Source organism: Leuciscus leuciscus (assembly GCF_965113295.1).
Source record: "Leuciscus leuciscus genome assembly, chromosome: 7".
Classification (NCBI taxonomy): Eukaryota; Metazoa; Chordata; class Actinopteri; order Cypriniformes; family Leuciscidae; genus Leuciscus; species Leuciscus leuciscus.
Window position 1 is genome coordinate 38,152,830 of NC_138731.1, and position 17,222 is coordinate 38,170,051.

A 17,222-nucleotide genomic window follows, 5' to 3' on the forward strand; every position below is an offset into this window, starting at 1 on the left:
ATGTGCTACAATCGGTAAATGCAATAATTTTATTTTACCTGTAATCTTTGTTCCTTCTTTAGTCTCAAGTGGCACTCCTATACCATACTCATTTTCACCGGTAACTCTGAAATAATAAAGCCCCCCTTCTTGAAGGTCAATTACTTTATAAGTCAACCTGGGACAACTGTCTGTAATCCTGGTCCAGCCCATTTTAGTTGCCTCACGGAGATCAACAAGGTAGTTTTTGACTGGAGCACCACCCTCATTCTCAGGAGTATCCCATGAAATTGTTGCAGAGCTCTTAGAGACTTCCTTTACCTCAATGTGGGCTGGTGGGCCTGGAGAATCAAGGACCTTTACACTCAATGTTAGTGTAGCAGTTCCAGCAACATTTTGGAGGGTTACAGTGTATTTCCCTGAGTCATCTCTTGTAGCTTGCTCAATTGTGATAGATGTGCAGTTATCAGTTGTATCAATAGCTGCCCTTACTCTCAGATCAACATCTGGTTTGTTCCACATTACATGTGGGACAGGCTTCCCCTTGAATGGGATTCTAAGGGTAAATGAGCTGCCATCTTTGACAATCAGTGTCTTCCTCATTTCATTACTGATTAGGAAAACTGGCTCATCTTCTCTGTCCTTTGCTAACTGTGGATCGGTTTCATTGCTTGGCTCACTTGGACCAATCTTGTTAATTGATCTGACTACAAAGACATACTCTGATCCTAGTGTGAGTCCAACCACTGTGAACTCTGTGCTCTTAGTGTTACTGACACCAACTGTCCAGTCCTCATCATTGGTTTTCCTGTATTCCACCATGTATCCTGTAACTGGAGAGCCACCATCAAATAATGGCTTGTTCCAAGACAGTGTTATAGATGTTTTAGTAGAATCAATTATTTTAGGTTTAGCTGGAGGTGATGGTAGGAACAGTGGATCCTCTGCCTTTGTCAATGGACAAGGTACACTGGGTGCACTCAAACCAGCAGCATTCTCAGCAAATACTCTGTATTCATACTCGCATCCTTCACGAAGATTGGAAGCTTTTACTCTTAAGTCATAAACAGGCTTTTTGTTGACACGTACCCAACGAAGACCGGATTTCTCACGTTTCTCAATTACATAGCCATAAATGCTACTGCCTCCATCAGAGACAGGTCTTTCCCAGCAAATTGTCATTGCTTCACTTGTAACACTGGTGACTTCAACATCTGTTGGTGCAGCAGGGACTGTAAATGGATCCATTGCCTTAGCAGGATCACTCTCAAGAGTTTCACCTGTTCCATACTTATTAACTCCCCGAACTCTAAATATATACTCATTACCTTTGAGCAGTTTTGTTACTTTACATGTTGTGGCCTTCATGTCTGCATAGACCAGAGTCCAGGCAAGCCGGCTTGTTTCACGTTTCTCAACTATGTAATGCTGAATTTCCGCACCTCCATTTTCTTGCGGGGGTCCCCAGGCCAATGTACATTTCTCTGCAGTCAAACCAGTTACTTCCAATGGTCCAGATGATGGGCCGGGCCTGTCCAGCACCTTACAGTTTACTGCTAAAGATCTGGTGCCTGCAACATTTTGCAATGTAAGAACATACTGTCCTGAGTCACGTCTAATAGCATCTGTCACAATTAGTGTTGTACTAGTTATTGTTGACGAAATCTCAAATCTGGCCTTGGCTTCAATTTCTTTTCCATCCTTTGCCCATGAAATCACAGGAATTGGACGTCCTGATATTTCAGCATCAATTCTCAGTATGTCTCCAGCTTTCACTACAACCAGTTGTCTTAGCTTGTCCTCAATTGTGATGCGTGGTGGATCAACATCATCTTTTACAGTTACAGGTCCTGTACCCTCTGATGGTTCACTAAGTAAGCCAGCTGCATTCTTAGCAATGACACGGAAATCATATCTTTGATCTTCAATTAGACCAGTGACATCAAAGAATGTTTCTTGAAGATTGGTGAAATTACACTTTAACCACCGACCATCTGGAAGTTCACTGCGTTCAACAATGTAACCAGTCACCTTAGCTCCACCATCATACTCAGGTTTTGCCCAGGAGAGGGAAACAGATGTTCTTGTGATGTTCATAACTATTGGCTGACCTGGAGGCGCACATGGATCTCGGGCAGAAACAGGATCACATGCCTTTGTGCAAGGTCCAATGCCAGCTAAATTTTCAGCATATACTCTATACTGATAGAAGAGGCCTTCTTCTAAACCAGTTACTTTGAACTGAGTTTCTGGAATAAGTACTCTGTTCATCTTTGTCCAGAGAATGCTGCTCTGATCTTTGCATTCCAAGTGATATCCAATGACTGGACTTCCACCATCACTTGCTGGTCTGTTCCAAGTAACTAGCATTCCTGATTTAGTGGCATGAGAAACTTGAAGACTGGTTGGAAGGCCTGGAGGTGTGAAAGGGTACTGCGCAACAATTGGGGCAGAGTCAATTGCATGGCTTTTACCGTAACGGTTCTCTGCAGCAACACGGAACTGATATTCTGTTCCTTGTGTCAAACGAGTTATTTTGATTGATGTTCTTGCAACTGTTGCTGAAACAATTTGCCATGCTGTAGTGGTCGTATCTCTCTTCTCAACTACATAATTATTAATTTGACAGCCACCATCATAAATTGGAGGGTCCCATGATAGTGAAATAAAATCAGCACTTAATTCATCTACCTTGATTGCACCTGGTGGACCCGGTTTATCAAGAACAATGACACATATTTCTGCTGATTTGACACCAAATGAATTGGTTAAAGTAATTTCATATTTTCCAACATCCTCTCTTGTTGCATCCTTGATGACAATCTTGGATGCTGTCTTTGATGTCAGAACATTAACTCTAGTTGTTTGCTTCAATGAGTGACCATCCTTTTTCCATGTAACCTCTGGAGATGGTCTGCCTCTGAATGGAACATCTATTTTGAGATCATCACCCGATTTTACACTGTAGGTATTAAACAGCAAATCAATAATGGGTTCAATAGTAATATCTCTTGCCACAACAGGTGCTCCCAGCGGTTTAGTATCACTCTTTCCTTTGTCATTAAGTGCTGTAATTCTGAAGCTGTATTCCTCTCCTGTTGTAAGCCCTTCAATTGTGGCTTCCAGTGCCTTTACTGTAGCACATACTGTCCATTTATCTGATCCCTTAGTCATCATTTCCACCACATAGCCTGTGATTTTGCTGCCACCATCATGATCTGGCTTTTCCCATGCTAGAGTAACAGTGTGGCGAGTTACATCAACAACTGTAATTTTACCAGGTGGTAAGGGTGCTTGGGATACTTTGATAGCCTCTGTGGTCTCTGCAGGCAAACCAACACCAAGTTCATTCACAGCCAATACACGGAAGTGGTAAAGACCTCCTTCTTGGAGATCATCAACCTTGAATGAATTTCTGACACAGCTGTTTGTCACGGTTGTGAATGCCAGCCTTTTAGATTCACGCTTCTCCACAATGTAATGGGTGATCTTGGCTCCACCATCGATTTGTGGAGGCTCCCATTGTAGAAGGACAAAGTCTCTCTTTACATCCCTAATTTCAAAGTTCACTGGAGCACTTGGAGAGTCAAGGACTTTGACATTAATAAATGCAGATTTTGAGCCACGAATGTTTTCAAGGGTCACAACATACTTTCCTGTGTCAAATCGATTAACATTGTCAATAACAAGCACAGTGTAAGAGCCTGTAACTTCAATTTGAGCACGCTCTGGTAAGGTACCATCTGCCTTTGTCCACTTAACCTCTGGCTCAGGCCTTCCCCTTATAGTGACAATTAAGCGTAGTGTTGCACTGGCACGCACAGTCACACATTTCCTAAGATCTGAATCAAGTTCTACCTCAGGAGCTTCAAGTTTTTCAGCAGCAATTACAGATCCTGGAACATCAACTTGTTCTCCAGCCCCCTCAATATTAATTGCACAGATACGGAAGTTGTATTCTGCATTTTCCCTTAATCTTTTTACTGTGAAGTGAGTTGTTTGCACACCGGTTGGAGGAGTGCACACAGTCCATTCATCTTCACTAACTTCCTTTGCCTCAACAATGTATCCTGAGACCGTTGCACCGCCATCATAAATTGGTCTACTCCATGCTAAGGAAACAGTTGTGCTTGAGTGGTCTGTCACTTTAGGATTATTAGGAGGACCAGGGGAATAAGTTGCATCACAAGCTTTGTAATATTCAGATGGTTCACTTGGTGTGCCCACACCAGCAGCATTTTCAGCAGATACTCTGAATTCATAGAAGTGTCCCTCTGTAAGCCCAGTGGCTCTGAATCTCAAGTCATTGAGTCTTTTCTTGTTACACTTTGCCCATCGGATACCCTCTTTATCACGTTTCTCAAGAACATAACCATCAATTTGTGATCCACCATCCTCCTCTGGCCGTTCCCATGTGAGGACTATTGAGTCTCTGGTGATTGCACTTGCTTCTGGAGTTGAAGGTGGTCCAGGTTTGTTGAAAGGATTTTTTGCAAGGACAGGTTCAGATTCAAGAGGCTCACCAATACCATACTTGTTTACTGCCATGACTCTGAATATATACTCATTACCAGGTAGGAGTTTAGTGACTTTGTAACTGATAGCTTGAATTGTTGGTTCCACTACTGTCCAAGACAGTCTACTAGTTTCCCTTTTTTCAATGATGTAATGAGAAATACCAGCTCCACCATCATGTGATGGGTGGCTCCAATGCAAATAGCATTTTTCTGCTGTGACACCAGTTATTTTCAGAGGGCCATCAGGTGGACCAGGTCTATCAAGAACCTTTACATTAATGGGTACCTGCTTTGTTCCACCAACATTACTAAGACTTAAGAGGAAATGACCACCATCTACTCTGATGCAGTCCTTAACAGTCAAAACTGTTCGTGTGATGGTGGATTTAATCTCCATTCTAGGTGTAGCAGTGTCAATTTCCTTTCCATCCTTAAGCCACGTAATATCAGGAAGAGGTTTGCCAGCAATATCAGCATCAATAGTAAATGATTCACCAGCCTTTACAATGGTAACATCTTTAAATTTTGAATCCATAGAGACAGATGGAGCTTCAATCTCATCCTGAGCAGTAATTGGTCCAGTGCTTTCAGAGGGTACACTTAAAATACCAGCTGCATTTCTGGCAATTATTCTAAATTCATATCTTTGTTCTTCTTCTAATTCAGTTATTGTAAATTGTGTGTCTATGATATTTGTGAAACTGGCCTTCATCCAACGACCTTCAGGCAGCTTCTTTCTTTCAATGATGTATCCTGTAATTGCACTGCCACCATCATACTGTGGTTTAGACCACTGAAGAGTTATCAGATTTCTTGTAATAACAATTGCTTCAGGAGTTCCAGGGGGATCACATGGATCACGTGCAACAACACTTTCTGAGACTTTGCTTGATGGACTGATTCCTGCAATATTCTCAGCATACACTCTGTATTCATATTCAATTCCCTCCTCCAGACCATTTGTTCTCAATCGAGTGTCAGTAATTAGAAGCTTGTTAAGTTTAGTCCATAAAATGCTGTTCTTTTCTTTACGTTCCAGGTGATACCCAATAATAGGGCTGCCTCCATTATTGCTGGGGGGTTTCCATTCAATTGTCATGTGGTCTTTTGTCACTGATGAAACAAATGGAGCACCAGGAGCTGCAGGCTCAGTGAAAGGATAACTGACCACAACTGGTGCTGAATCCAACGATGTGCTTTTTCCATATCTGTTCTCAGCAAACACTCTAAACTGATATTCTGAACCAGTCTTCAGCTTTGAGATTTTGATTGTGGTACGAGCAATGGTTGCTGAAACAATCTGCCAGTTAGTAGTGGTTGTATCACGTTTTTCCACTATGTAGTTGTTTATCTGACAACCTCCTGTGTATACTGGTGGTTCCCAGGACATGGTAACATAGGTGGCACTTACTTCATCAATTTTGACTGGTCCGACTGGTGGGCCTGGTTTGTCAAGAATGATTATCCCAACTTCCTCTGTGACCGTACCTATATTATTTGTGGCTGTGATTGTGTACTTTCCAGAGTCCTCTCTATTTGCTTCTTTAATTTTAAGAACTGTTGATGTTGCCGTGCTTGAGACATTTAATCTAGTTGTTTCTTTCAGAGGTTGTCTATCTTTCATCCATGCAATCTTTGGAGTTGGACGACCTTTAAATCGTATTTCCACTTTGAGATCTTCACCAGCTTGAACACTGTATGTGTTGGAAAGTATTTTGATGCATGGTTCAATAGTTACATCCTTGGCAATGACCGGAGCAGCTAATGGCCTTGGGTCACTTTTTCCTTTCTCATTGTAAGCTAAAACTCTGAAGAGGTACTCTTGTCCTGAACTAAGTCCGGTCACCATACCCTCACATGTTTTGGTGACAGCAGCAACTGTCCATTCCTCTGATCCTTTTGGCTGCATTTCAATATAATAACCCAAGATTCTACTACCACCATCATGATCTGGTTTATCCCAGGAAAGTGATGCTGTGGTTTTTGTCAAATCAGTCAAAGTTACCTTGCCAACAGATAGAGGAGGATCAGCTGTCTTCACAGATTCTTCTGTTTCTACAGGTAGACCAATTCCAAATTCATTTTCTGCCATGATTCTGAAGTAATAAATACCACCCTCTGTCAGATCACCAACTCGGAAGCTGGTCTTGGAGCACTTAGTAGTAATGTTTGCAAATCCTTGTCTATTTGATTCCCTCTTGTCAATGATGTAATTTTTTATTTTGGAACCACCATCAATAAGTGGTGGTTGCCAAACCAGGGTGGCATAATTTCTTGTTATATCTTTCACAACAAGGCTCTGTGGAGCACCTGGTGTATCAAGTACTTTTACTGACACAAATGCTGATTTAGTGCCAGCACTATTTACCAAAGTCAGAATGTATTTTCCAGCATCATTTCTGTCACATAAATCAATTGATAACTGAGTGTAATCTGGTCCCTTTTCTAATTGGGCTTTATCTGGTAAATCTCCCTCATCCTTGGTCCAGTTTATCTCAGGAATGGGGCGTCCTTTGAATGGTATGTTAATTCTCATAGAACCTCCAGCACGCACAACAATACCTTTTCTCAACTCAGAGTCAAGCTCAATTTCAGGTGCATCCATCTTATCCACTGGTTTGACGGTTCCTTGGATGGCCACTGGTTCACCAACACCCAGTTTATTTAGGGCACATATGTGAACTTTGTATTCTTGGTGTTCAGTGAGTTTAGTAATTGTAAATTTAGTATCACTTAATCCAGAGGGTGGAGTACATGTGGTCCATTCTTCTTCTTCAACTTTACATATCTCAACAACATAGCCCTGGATGTCTAAGCCACCATCATATATTGGTCTACTCCATGCAATTGTAATTGAATTCTTTGTAGTGTCAACAAGGTGTACATTAGTTGGTGGGCCAGGCTTAAATGTTGGATCACAGGCTTTGTAATAAACAGTTGGTGGACTTGGTTGTCCAACTCCAGCAGCATTTTCTGCAGATAACCTGAATTCATATTCATGATCCTCTGTTAAGCCTGTGACTCTGAAACGTAAGTCTGTGACCCTGCGTTTGTTACATTTTGTCCACCGGACTCCAGCTCTGTCTCTCTTCTCCACGATGTAACCAACAATCTCACTTCCACCATCAGTCTCAGGACGAGTCCAACATACCGTCATTGAGTCCCTTGATATATTTGTTATTTCTAGGTCTTTAGGTGGCCCAGGTAAAACAAAAGGATTTCTCATAATCACTGGAGCAGATTCAAGTGGTTCACCATCTCCATACTTGTTGACAGCCATGACACGGAATATGTATTCATTTCCTTTTAAAAGCTTGGTAACTTTAAACATTGTTGCTCCACAATCACCTGTAACTACAGTCCAAGCAAGACGACTTGTTTCTCTTTTCTGTATGATATAGTGAGAAATGCTACTGCCACCATCATGTCTTGGAGGTAGCCATGACAACGAACACTTCTCACATGTTACACCAGAAATGGTTAAAGGACCTTCAGGGGGTCCAGGTCTATCTAGCACCTTTACATTGAAGGAGACAGACTTCGTTCCAGCCACATTAGCGAGGTGCAATGTGTATTGTCCTCCATCAATTCGAATGGCATCTTTGACGACAAGAATTGCTTTGAAGTCAGTGTTCTTGATCTCAGCTCTTGCAGAATTCTCGACTTCCACATCGCCCTTAAACCACTGCATTGTTGGAATTGGCTTTCCTAGAACGGATGCTTCCAGAGTAAATGTGTCTCCAGCATTCACGGTCAAAATCTGGCAATATTCTGAGGCAACCTCATAGGTTGGTGGTTCAACTTCATCCTTTGCTGTAATTGAGCCTGTGCTCCCAGAGGGCCTACTGACCGATCCAGCTCCATTTCTGGCAATAACTCTGAAATCATATTTGTAGTCTTCTGTCAGGCCTGTGACTGTAAATTCAGTTTCAAGAATGTTAGCAAAACTAGCTTTCATCCAACGGCCCTCTGGCAGGTCTCGTTTCTCCACAACATATCCAGTGACAAGGCTACCTCCATCAAATTCTGGTGGTGTCCATCTAAGTTTCACTGAGTGCCTTGTCACAATCACTGGCACAGGGGTGCCTGGTGGGTCACATGGGTCAAGTGCCACACAACCCTCAGAGATTTTGCTGCACATTCCAATTCCAACTATGTTTTCAGCATAGACTCTGAACTCATATTCAATGCCCTCTTCCAATGAAGATGTTTTGAATCTGGTGTCTTGAATGAGTGTTTTATTGATCTTTGTCCAAAGAATACTATTTTTCTCTTTTCTCTCAAGATGATATCCTAGAATAGCACTTCCACCATCTGAGACTGGTTTGTGCCATTCAACTACCATAGACTCTTTTGTGAATACAGACACAAATGGAGTTCCTGGAGGCCCAGGCTCTTTGAAAGGATACTGGGCAAGAACTGGATCTGAGTCAATGCCATAGCTTTTACCATATCTATTCTCAGCAAAGATCCTAAACTGGTATTCAGATCCAGTTTTTAAATTACAAACTTTAAGTGTCGTCCTTGCTACTGTGGCAGAAACAACTACCCAGTTTGTGGTGGTGGTGTCTCTCTTTTGGACAATATAATTTGAAATCTGACAGCCTCCAGTGTATGTTGGTGGGTTCCAAGACAGTGTAATGCTCTCTGCACTCACTTCATCAATCATGACTGGGCCTGTTGGTGGGCCAGGTTTTTCAAGTATGATTATTTCAACAGTGGCTTCCTTTTGTCCAAGTACATTAGCCACAGCAATGTTATACATACCACCATCTTCTCTTGTTGCATCTTTGATCGTAAGAGTGGTATGATGTGCAGTGTCAGCAACATTTACTCTTGTGGTCTGTTTCAGAGCTGAACCATCTTTGGACCATGTAATTGTTGGTTTTGGATGACCAGCAATTCGTGCTTCAATTTTCAAATCTTGCCCAACCTGTACATTGTATGTACTAAGTTTTGTTCTCACTGAGGGCTCAATAGTGAGGTCCTTTGCAACAACAGGATTTGCAAGGAGTCTGGGATCGCTCTTTCCTTTATCATTAACAGCAATGACTCTAAAATGGTACTCCCCACCTTGGGCTAAATTAGTTACAACAGTGTCAAGGGATTTTACTTGAGCACAAAGAGACCATTTATCTTGATCTTTTGCTTGCATTTCAATTTCATAATGAGTAATTCTGCTGCCCCCATCATGCTCTGGTTTTTCCCATTTGAGAGAAACACTCTTCCGTGTTACATCCACTACAGAAACCTTACCAGGAGTTTGTGGCACCTCTGAGATTTTCAGAGGTTCTAGAGTCTCTGCAGGCAATCCAATTCCATGTTCGTTTTCAGCAAGAACTCTGAAGAAATAGATGCTCCCCTCTTGGAGTGGTTCAATTTTCCATGTCATCTTGTTGCAGGAAGTAACAGCTGAGAACACCTTTCTTGTACTCTCTCGTTTTTCAACAATGTAGTTTTTTATTTTAGCTCCACCATCCAACAAAGGTGGCTCCCAGGTAAGAGTGACTGAATTTTTTGTTATTTCCTTCACACGGAAGTTTGCAGGTGCATCAGGAGTATCTAGTACTCTGACACTAATAAATGCAGATTTTGTTCCAATGGCATTTTCCAGAGTTAAAGTGTATTTTCCACTGTCAAATCTATTAACATTTTCAATTACGAGTGAAGTGAAACTGCTTGTAATATCAATCTGAGCTGCCTCATTGATTTCACCTTCAGCCTTTCCCCACTTGACTTCAGGGGTTGGCCGTCCACGGATAGGAACAAACAATCTAAGAGAGCCTCCAGACCTGACAGTGATCATCTTTCTCAGGTCAGCATCAAGATCAATATCTGGTGCTTCAAGTTTATCCTCTATGATAATGGATCCAGGGATATCAGCAGTTTCTCCCACGCCAACCTTATTGATGGCACAGATTCTGAATTTATACTCATGCTTTTCAAGGAGTTTTTTAACCTCAAATCTTGTCTCTGTTATTCCTGAGGGTGGTGTACACATCATCCATTCATCAGAAGTGACTGCATAGGCCTCAACAATGTAACTTTGAATCTCACATCCACCATCATAAATTGGCTTGCCCCAATGCAGGATAACAGATGCTCTTGAGACATCAATTACCTTAGGGTTGTTTGGTGGACCGGGCTTGAAGACTGGATCTACTGCCTTGAAGTAAATCGTGGGTGTACTTGGTTTACCAACCCCAGCTGCATTCTCAGCAGACACACGGAATTCATAACTTCGGTTTTCAAGAAGACTTGTTACTCTAAAGCGTAGTTCACTCACTACACGTTTGTTGCATCTTGTCCACCTAATGCCCTCTTTGTCTCTCTTTTCAACTATATATCCTGTAATTGCGTTACCACCATCATTAGTGGGTCTTTCCCATGTGATAACCATGGAATCCTTTGTTATATTTGACACTTCAACATTACTTGGTGAATCAGGTGGCACAAATGGATTTGCTGCAATCACTGGATCAGATTCCAAAGGCTCACCAATTCCATATTTATTTACAGGTATCACTCTGAAAATATACTCATTTCCAGGAAGGAGTTTTGAAATTTTAAGATTGAGGGTTTGTACCTTAGATTCCACAACAGTCCAAACTAATCGGCTGGTCTCTCGTCTTTCCACTATGTAATGAGACACCTCCGCACCTCCATCATGCAATGGAGTTTTCCAGGAAATGCAGCACTTTTCACTGGTAACCCCATAGATTGAGACTGGACCATCTGGAGGTCCAGGTCTGTCCAGAACCTTGACATTGATGCTAACTGATTTCTCTCCACCAACATTTTTCAGTAGTAAGGTATACTGGCCTCCATCAACACGGATAGCCTCCTTCACACTAAGAGTAGTTGTGAAGTCAGTATTCTTGATCTCAAATCTTGCAGTATTTGTAAGTTCTTCGCCAGCTTTTATCCAGTGAACTGAAGGAATGGGTTTGCCAAGTATCCCTGCATCTACTTTGAATGATTCACCAGCATTAACAACAATAGTTTGTGAATATTTAGCATCCAAGTCAATTTTGGGTGGATCAACTTCATCCTTTGCTGTAATTGCACCAGTGCTGTCTGATGGAGCGCTAGACACGCCAGCAGCATTTCTTGCAATGACACGGAACTCATACTGCTGCTCCTCTACTAAACCACTGACGACAAATTCTGTCTCAATGATATTAGCAAAAGAGGCTTTCATCCAGCGACCATTAGGCAATTCTTTCTTCTCAACGACATATCCAGTGATCTTGCTGCCGCCATCAAAGTGTGGTGGTGTCCACCTGAGTGTTACAGAGCTTCTTGTGACGATAACTGCTTCAGGTTTGCCTGGAGGATCACATGGATCTCTAGCCACCTGGATTTCTGATACTTTGCTTGCTTTGCTTAGCCCAACTATATTCTCAGCATAAACTCTAAATTCATATTCAATGCCTTCTTCAAGGCCACCTATCTTGAATCGTGTGTCTGGAATGATCGTTTTGTTTTGTTTCACCCACAGCAAGCTGTTTCTTTCCTTAAACTCAATATGATATCCCAAAATCTTGCTTCCACCATCACTACTGGGTTTGTTCCACACAATAACCATGCTTTCTTTAGTAGCAGACTGAACAGTGGGAGTTCCTGTTGGATTTGGAATCTCAAAGGGATATTGTGCAACAATAGGCGCAGAGAGAAGAACGGAACTTTTTCCATATCGATTTTCAGCAGCAATCCTAAATTGATATTCACAGCCAGTCTTTAATCTTGCAGCTTTAGTTGTTGTTCTCGCAACTGTTGCAGAAACAATCTGCCAATTTGTGGTGGATGTGTCTCGCTTTTCAACAATGTAGTTATTAATACTACAGCCTCCTTCATACTCTGGAGGCTCCCATGATAATGTAACACTGTCTGCAGTTACCTCATCTATTTTGATTGGGCCAGTTGGAGGTCCAGGTTTATCAAGTACAATAACATTGATGTCTGCTGTAGCTTCACCAACTGAGTTTGTCAGTTTAATAGTATATTTGCCCACATCATCCCGTGTTGCCTCTTTTACCACAAGGTAAAGGTGTTTCTCTGCTACTTCAGCATTTACTCTTGTTGTTTCTTTCAAAGCAATGCCATCTTTTTGCCAGGTAACTGCTGCCTTGGGCTGGGCAACATATGGCACATCAATTTTCAGATCATCACCGGCCAGAACACTGTATGTGCTGAATACAAGTTTGAAGGCAGGAGCAATAACAACATCCATAGCAACCACAGGGACATTAAGTGGACGTGGATCACTGGTTCCCTTTTCATTGGTTGCTGAAATACGGAAGGAGTATTCTTCACCTTGTATTAAGCCAACAACAACTGCCTCTGTTACTTTAACAGTCATTACTTGGGTCCATTTTTCACTGTTTTTCGTTTGCATCTCGATAATATAACCAATAATTCTGCTTCCTCCATCACTGTCCGGCTTCTCCCAAGAAAGTGTTACACTGTTGCCAGTTACTTCTTTTAGAGTCACTTTTCCAGGAGGAAGAGGCTTCTCAGAGATTTTTATAGCTTCCATGGTCTCTACTGGAAGACCAACACCATACTCATTTTCAGCTAAAATTCTGAAGGAATACAAGCTTCCCTCTTGTAAGCCTCCAATTCTCCAACTTGTTTTGGGACAAGAGGCATTAACAATGGAATATGCTTTTCTTGTTGATTCACGTTTTTCAACAATATAATGCCTGATTCTTGATCCACCATCAATGACTGGAGGATCCCAGATGAGTGAAGCAGAATCTTTTGTTATTTCTTTGATTGTAAGGTTTTGTGGCGCACCAGGAGTGTCAAGAACTCTGACATTAACAAATGCTGTTTTAGCTCCTGAACTGTTTTCCACTGTTAGCATGTACTTTCCACCATCAAATCTGTTTACATTCTCAATAAGCAGTGTGGTGAAGGATGATGTAATATCAATGGATGCTCTATCAAGGGGTTCACCATTCTCCCTTGACCATCTGATTTCAGGAGCAGGTCTTCCTTTAATTGGCACAAATAATCGTAAGGTACTGCATGCTCTGATGTTCACTACTTTGCGGAGGTCTGAGTCAAGCTCAACTTCAGGTGGAAGGAGTCTGTCTTCTGCTTTAGGTGAACCAGGCAGAGAGGCTGGTTCTCCAACACCTTCACAGTTAAGAGCTGAAATGTTGATCTTGTATTCTTGGTTTTCAATAAGGTTGGTTATGGTGAATGATGTTGCTATTAGACCTGCCTTTGGAGTGACAATTGTCCACTCATCTTCCTCTGGCAGGCATGTTTCAACAATATAACCTGTGATATCTGAGCCACCATCATAAACTGGTTTATTCCAAGCAAGAGTAATGGATGACTTTGTTGTATCCAAAACCCTAGGATTTCCAGGGGGTCCAGGTTGGAATATTGTGTCACATGCTTTGTAAAATGGACTTGAAGGGCTTGGTGCACTTAAGCCAGCAGCATTTTCAGCTAAGATTCTGTATTCATACTCATGTCCAGGTGTTAGTCCTGACACTTTGAGGCGCAGATCAGTAACAGTCCTTTTATTGCATTTTACCCAACGAAGACCAGTTTTATCTCTCCTCTCAATGATATAGGTATTTATACTACTTCCGCCATTATGTTCAGGATGTCCCCAACAAACCACCATTGAATCTTTTGTGATAGAAGTTACTTCTGGTGGCTGTGGAGGATCAGAAGGCACATATGGGTTAGTGGCAACAGCAGGCTCAGATTCAAGAGGTTCCCCAACTCCATACTTGTTCACAGCCATGACTCTGAAGATATATTCATTTCCTTTCAGCAATTTGGTAACCTTATAGCGGTTAACTTGTAAATCTGTGGCTACATTTGTCCATGTAAGTCTACTTGTTTCACGTCTTTGAATGATGTAATATTCAATCTTTCCTCCTCCATCATGAAGTGGTGGCAGCCATGACAGAATACACTTCTCTGTTGTCATGTCTGTGACATGCAGTGGTCCCTCAGGTGGGCCAGGTCTGTCAAGAACTTTAACATTGAAGACAAATTTGGCATATCCTCCCGGATTGCTAGCAGTTAGAGTGTATGCACCACCATCTCTACGTAAAGAATCTTTGTTAATCACGCAAGTATAGAAATCTGATGTTTTGATCTCTAGTTTTCCAGTATCTTCAAGCTCCTTGCCATCTTTAGTCCAAACCAAGGATGGAATTGGGCGACCTGTAACATGTGCATCTAGCTTGAAGACATCACCTGCTTTCACTACCACACCACTACTGAAACTTGCATCAGCATCAATCTTCGGCTCTTCAATGTCATCTCTGCAGACAATGACCTCTGAAGGTTTAGATGGTTTACTAACCGCTCCAGCTGAGTTCCTTGCTAATACACGGAATTCATAAGAAGCATCTTCTGTGAGACCACTCACAGTAAAGTTTGTTTCAAGAATGTTGCTGAAGTTGGCTTTGAGCCAGCGACCATTAGGAAGTTCTTTTTTCTCGACTGTATATCCAGTTATTGAAAAACCACCATCACCCTCTGGCTTTGTCCACTGAAGAGTAACTTCATGTCTAGTAATGTTAAGGGCCACTGGTTGACTTGGGGAGTCTATGGGATCAAGTGCATATGTCATCTCAGATGGCTTGCTTGCTTTGCTGAGACCAGCCAGATTTTCTGCAATAACACGGAATTCATATGCAATACCATCCATCAGACCTGGTGATTTAAACATATTGCCAACGACTGGAGCTTTGCTGATCCTCTGCCAAAGTATGCTGTTCTTCTCTTTCCTCTCAATGTGGTATCCTAAAATTGGGCTACCTCCATTTGAAGAGGGTTCATTCCAGCTGATTGTCATTGAATCCTTGGTGAAGGCAACTATTTGTGGAATTCCTGGCTGTCCTGGTACATCAAATGGATAAGCAGCCACCACCGGTTGGGATGTTATGTAGGGTCCAACACCGTATCTGTTCTGAGCTTTAACACGCAATTGATATTCAATGCCAGTTGTAAGGCGTGCAGCTTTGAATGTTGTGCGGATAACAGTTGCTGCCAGTTCCACCCAGGATGTACCAGTGGTCTCACGCATCTCAACAATGTAGTTATTAATAGGAACTCCTCCATCATTTTCTGGAGCTTCCCATGATATTAGAACATAGTCACAAGAAACTTCATCCACTTTTATTGGTCCAGTTGGAGGTCCTGGAATATCATGTACTTGAACAGTAATAATTTCAGTCAGAGTACCTAAGATGTTCTTTCCAGTCATTGAATACTGTCCTCCATCTTTTCTCTTAATTTCATTAATGTTAAGAATAGTAGAAGTTGCAGTATTTTCAACGTTTATTCTTTGTGTTTGTTTAAGTTCCTGATCTTCTTTCGTCCATACAACAAGTGGTCTTGGGCGACCCAGAACAGGGATCTCAACTTTAAGATTATCACCTGCTTTAGCTACCACAATCTTCTGATGTATACCTCTGAGGTCAAATTCTGGAGCTGTGGTTTGCTCCTTAATTACAACTGGTCGACTTTCACGAGGCTCACTCCTGCCTGACATGTTTACAGCAAAGATGCGGAACACATATTCTGCATTTTCCAACAATTCTGTTGCAGTGTAGTCCAAAGCTTTTATTGTTGTCACATGGGTCCACTGATCAGAATCTTTCAGCTGAGCCTCTATCACATAGCCAGTTATTCGACTACCACCATCATATTTTGGTTTTGTCCATGCAAGAGTTGCTGTGTCTTTGGAAACATCAGAAACAATCAGATTATCTGGTGCAGAAGGAGCCTGAGAAGCTCTTATTGGTTCAGGTGTCTCTGCTGGTTCACCAATACCCATTTCATTCTCAGCTAAAACTCTGAAGTAATATTCTGCGCCCTCTTCCAAATTTGGAATTTTGTATGAGCATTTCTGCCAGTTTGCAGTTATGGTTGAGTAAGCCTTTCGTGTTGCCTCCCGCTTTTCAATTATGTAATTTTTGATCTTTGAACCACCATCGATAATTGGAATCTCCCATTGTAAAGTAATGCTATGCTTAGTGATTTCCCTTGGTTTCAAATTTACTGGAGGTCCTGGGGTGTCCACAACACGAACATTGACAAATCCAGTTTTCTTTCCAGCAACATTTTCTAATGTTAGGACATATTTCCCAGCATCATATCTTGTACACTCAGGGATGACTACTAGAGTGTATGATTCAGTAGTGTCAATGTGAGCACGGCCTTTAAGAGGTATGTCTTCCTTATGCCATGTTACTTCTGGAGCTGGCCGGCCCTTGATTGGCACAAATATGCGGATTGAAGCACCTGACTTCACAACAAGTGTTTTTCTCAGCTCTGCATCAAGTTCAAAGTCAGGAACCTCCTCTCGATCCACCAGTTCAATAACTTGCTCAACTTCAGAGGGTTCTCCAAGTCCTTCTGAGTTCTGTGCACTGACTCTGAAGTGATATTTCCCTCCTGGTTGTAGACTTGAAACTACAAATTCTGTTATTCTCAAGGGAGTAGTTGTATCTTGGACCCAATCATCATCTCCTTCCTTTTTATGTTCAACAAAGTATCCTGTAACATCAAGACCACCATCATAGAAGGGTCTACCCCAGTTAAATGTTGCAGTTGTTTTGGTGGTGTCAGTAATTCGTGGGTTGGATGGAGGCCCTGGTGGATCTGAAAAATAATTAAATGATAATGATAAATAATTAAAAAGAAAAAATGTCTGGAAATATGTAATTAAAAAAACAACAACTA

The 17,222-nt window shown here is 41.8% G+C and overlaps 1 protein-coding gene across 1 annotated transcript in view; it reads right to left on the minus strand.

Moving 5' to 3' along the window:
• ttn.2 (titin, tandem duplicate 2) overlaps positions 1 to 17,222 on the minus strand; it is a 174,752-nt gene that overhangs the window by 25,410 nt on the left and 132,120 nt on the right. The window contains exon 202 of the mRNA XM_082176625.1: positions 39 to 17,141. Coding sequence (XP_082032751.1) covers positions 39 to 17,141 — 17,103 coding nt within the window. The remainder of the gene's footprint in view (positions 1 to 38; positions 17,142 to 17,222) is intronic.